The 2,456-nt window shown below is 46.0% G+C and overlaps 1 protein-coding gene across 1 annotated transcript; it reads left to right on the forward strand.

Annotated features, from left to right (window-relative positions):
- Positions 1-351: 351 nt before the first annotated feature.
- Positions 352-1,924, forward strand: junbb (JunB proto-oncogene, AP-1 transcription factor subunit b). The gene has a single exon (XM_063904496.1). It carries the CDS (start codon positions 562-564, stop codon positions 1,522-1,524), a length of 963 nt encoding a protein of 320 aa, XP_063760566.1. The 5' UTR covers positions 352-561; the 3' UTR covers positions 1,525-1,924.
- Positions 1,925-2,456: the final 532 nt, after the last annotated feature.

Here is a 2,456-nt window from a genome sequence, read left to right on the forward strand (position 1 = left end):
CTGTTGAAGGAGCCTGTGAGTTAAGATTTTTTATTGTGAAAACTACACTGTGTTAAGTAAAGCAAAGCCTTTAAATTCATGTGGCTTTACCTCTTAACACTCACATATAAAGTGTTTACTCCACAGAAAGTGCAAGTGTCCCTCCTATCTAAGCTTCGCATGGACGGCAGGGTTTCTGCTCCCATGCCTACAGGCTTGTTTACAGTTGCCTCTTCCCGGCATTAGCGTCACTAATGTGGGCGTGGCCAGAGGAGCCTCCTGGCCAATCACAGCGCCGCTCAGCCCTCGCAGCAGACGCATGTGTGTGCGTATATAAAAAGGCACGAATTGACCCGTCTGAACACACCTCAACAAGCACCAAGAGCTGCACGCCTAACAGGAGATACTTCCCCTCACAGGAGCAGCACTGAGACCTTATAACTCAAGTTCATTGGACTTTTGGAGGGTTTTTCAATCCCATTTCGCGTGTGGGACACTGTTAAGAGGAGTGGATGCTCGCTTTCCCTGCTGCCATTTGTTGCAGAGTGTGTTTAAGCAGCTGGTAAGCTCACTTTTCCCTTAATGTCTACAAAGATGGAACAGCCTTTCTATCATGACGACTCGTTTCTGTCTGCATACGGACAGTCAGACGCGGCAATGCACGACTACAAGCTGCTAAAGCAGAATATGAATGTGAACTTGACAGAGCCATATCGCAGCCTGAAATCCCACCTGAGGGCGGAGATAGACCCGTACCAAGTGGGGGGACACCACCACGACGGGGGGTCCCTGAAGCTCGCATCCCCGGAGCTGGAGAGGCTCATCATCCAGAACAGTAACGGGGTGATCACATCCCCGACCCCGGGCCAGTACTTCTACAACAGAGGCATCACTGATGAGCAGGAGGGCTTCGCGGAGGGATTTGTGAAAGCCTTGGATGAGCTGCATAAAATGAACCAAATGCCTCCTCCAAATGTGTCCATCGGAGCCGGTGGAGTCACAACATGCTCCCCGGCGGTCTCTAGTGTTTTTGGGTCGACCTTACAGCCGGAGCCTCCTATCTACACCACCCTGAATGCATACTGCCCAAACACAAGCCTCTCGACATCCGCGCCAAGCTACCCAACAGCCACCATCAGCTATCTGCCTCCTCACCAGCAGAACCAGGCTTTCCAGCAGCACCAATCCCTCCATCATCCGCCGAGGCTGGTGGCTCTAAAAGAGGAGCCTCAGATTGTTCCAGATCTCCTCAGCAGCGACGGTTCGCCTCCAATGTCCCCCATCGATTTGGAGACGCAGGAGCGCATCAAGGCTGAGCGCAAGAGGCTGCGTAACCGGCTGGCTGCAACCAAGTGTCGGCGGCGAAAGCTGGAGCGAATCAGTCGGCTCGAGGATAAGGTGAAGGGGCTGAAAAACGACAACCAGGGGCTCTCCAACACAGCCTCGGTGCTCCGGGACCAGGTGGCACAGCTCAAACAGAAAGTCCTGACGCATGTGAGCAGTGGATGCCAGCTGATGCTCACAAGCAAATTGGAGGCGTTTTAAAACAGAACAAATACGACTTTGAGACGTTTCAAAACACATAAAAGACTTAACAATGACTGAGAAGTGATAACACTGGAGATGCCCAGCGCTGGCATCATCACAGGCTCTTTGTGGTGAAAAAAGACTGATTGAAATGGTACTTCCGGATGCTGGACATCGCTTAAAGCACCTTTCTGCATCCAGACTGAGCACTGCGGGTTTACTAATGGTAGAAAAATGGGAATCGTTATTGTATTTTTTATTTGTATCTTTTTATTGTCATGCTGCAATGCTGCGTTTATTCATTGTGTAAATTATTTTAGTTTGTCCGGTTGATCCAGACAAACTGATGATGTCCAATGTTTACACTGTCCATTTTTTATTTGTGATGTGTATTTAAGTAAAGTGTCTTAAAAATGAACCGGAAGTTGTGGAGTGCTTTGTTTTTATATCGTTTTAGGAGAGTATAAACATGCAACACATAACCAGAATAAACACCTTTTTCCCCTCTCGCTTTTAAAGAGACGGAAGAAGCATTTTTGTTATAGATATTAGTAAAAAATACTCAATTCCAAATATAAGTCTTTCAATTCAAAGTCCAAAAGTATCAGAACAAAAAACAACGTACTTGTTCTGCAGAATTTCCCCAAACATATGTTATATTTACATCTTATTATTTAATTTAATTACTTTAATGCAGCTGGGCAACTTGTAAATGTACTTCAGATATAATTAAAAGTATATGTTCATTATATATCAGAAGTAATTTGAACTAACAAGGTGACTAAAGGTGTTAAATATAGTAAAAAGTAGTGTGAGGAACGCTTACACCAGCACGTTCTGGTTTTACGCAAAGTACGTATAGACTGGTACGTACGCATTTCCTGGTTACGCACAGGCATGTCCATATAAGGGCATGTTGGTAAAAAAACAAACAAATATCGTCACATCAC

The sequence above is a fragment of the Eleginops maclovinus genome, chromosome 16, assembly GCF_036324505.1.
Source record: "Eleginops maclovinus isolate JMC-PN-2008 ecotype Puerto Natales chromosome 16, JC_Emac_rtc_rv5, whole genome shotgun sequence".
In the NCBI taxonomy this organism is placed as follows: domain Eukaryota; kingdom Metazoa; phylum Chordata; class Actinopteri; order Perciformes; family Eleginopidae; genus Eleginops; species Eleginops maclovinus.

Coding starts and splice junctions, on each gene's coding strand:
- junbb (XM_063904496.1), top strand. CDS start 562: ATGTCTACAAAGATGGAACAGCCTTTCTATCATGACGACTCGTTTCTG.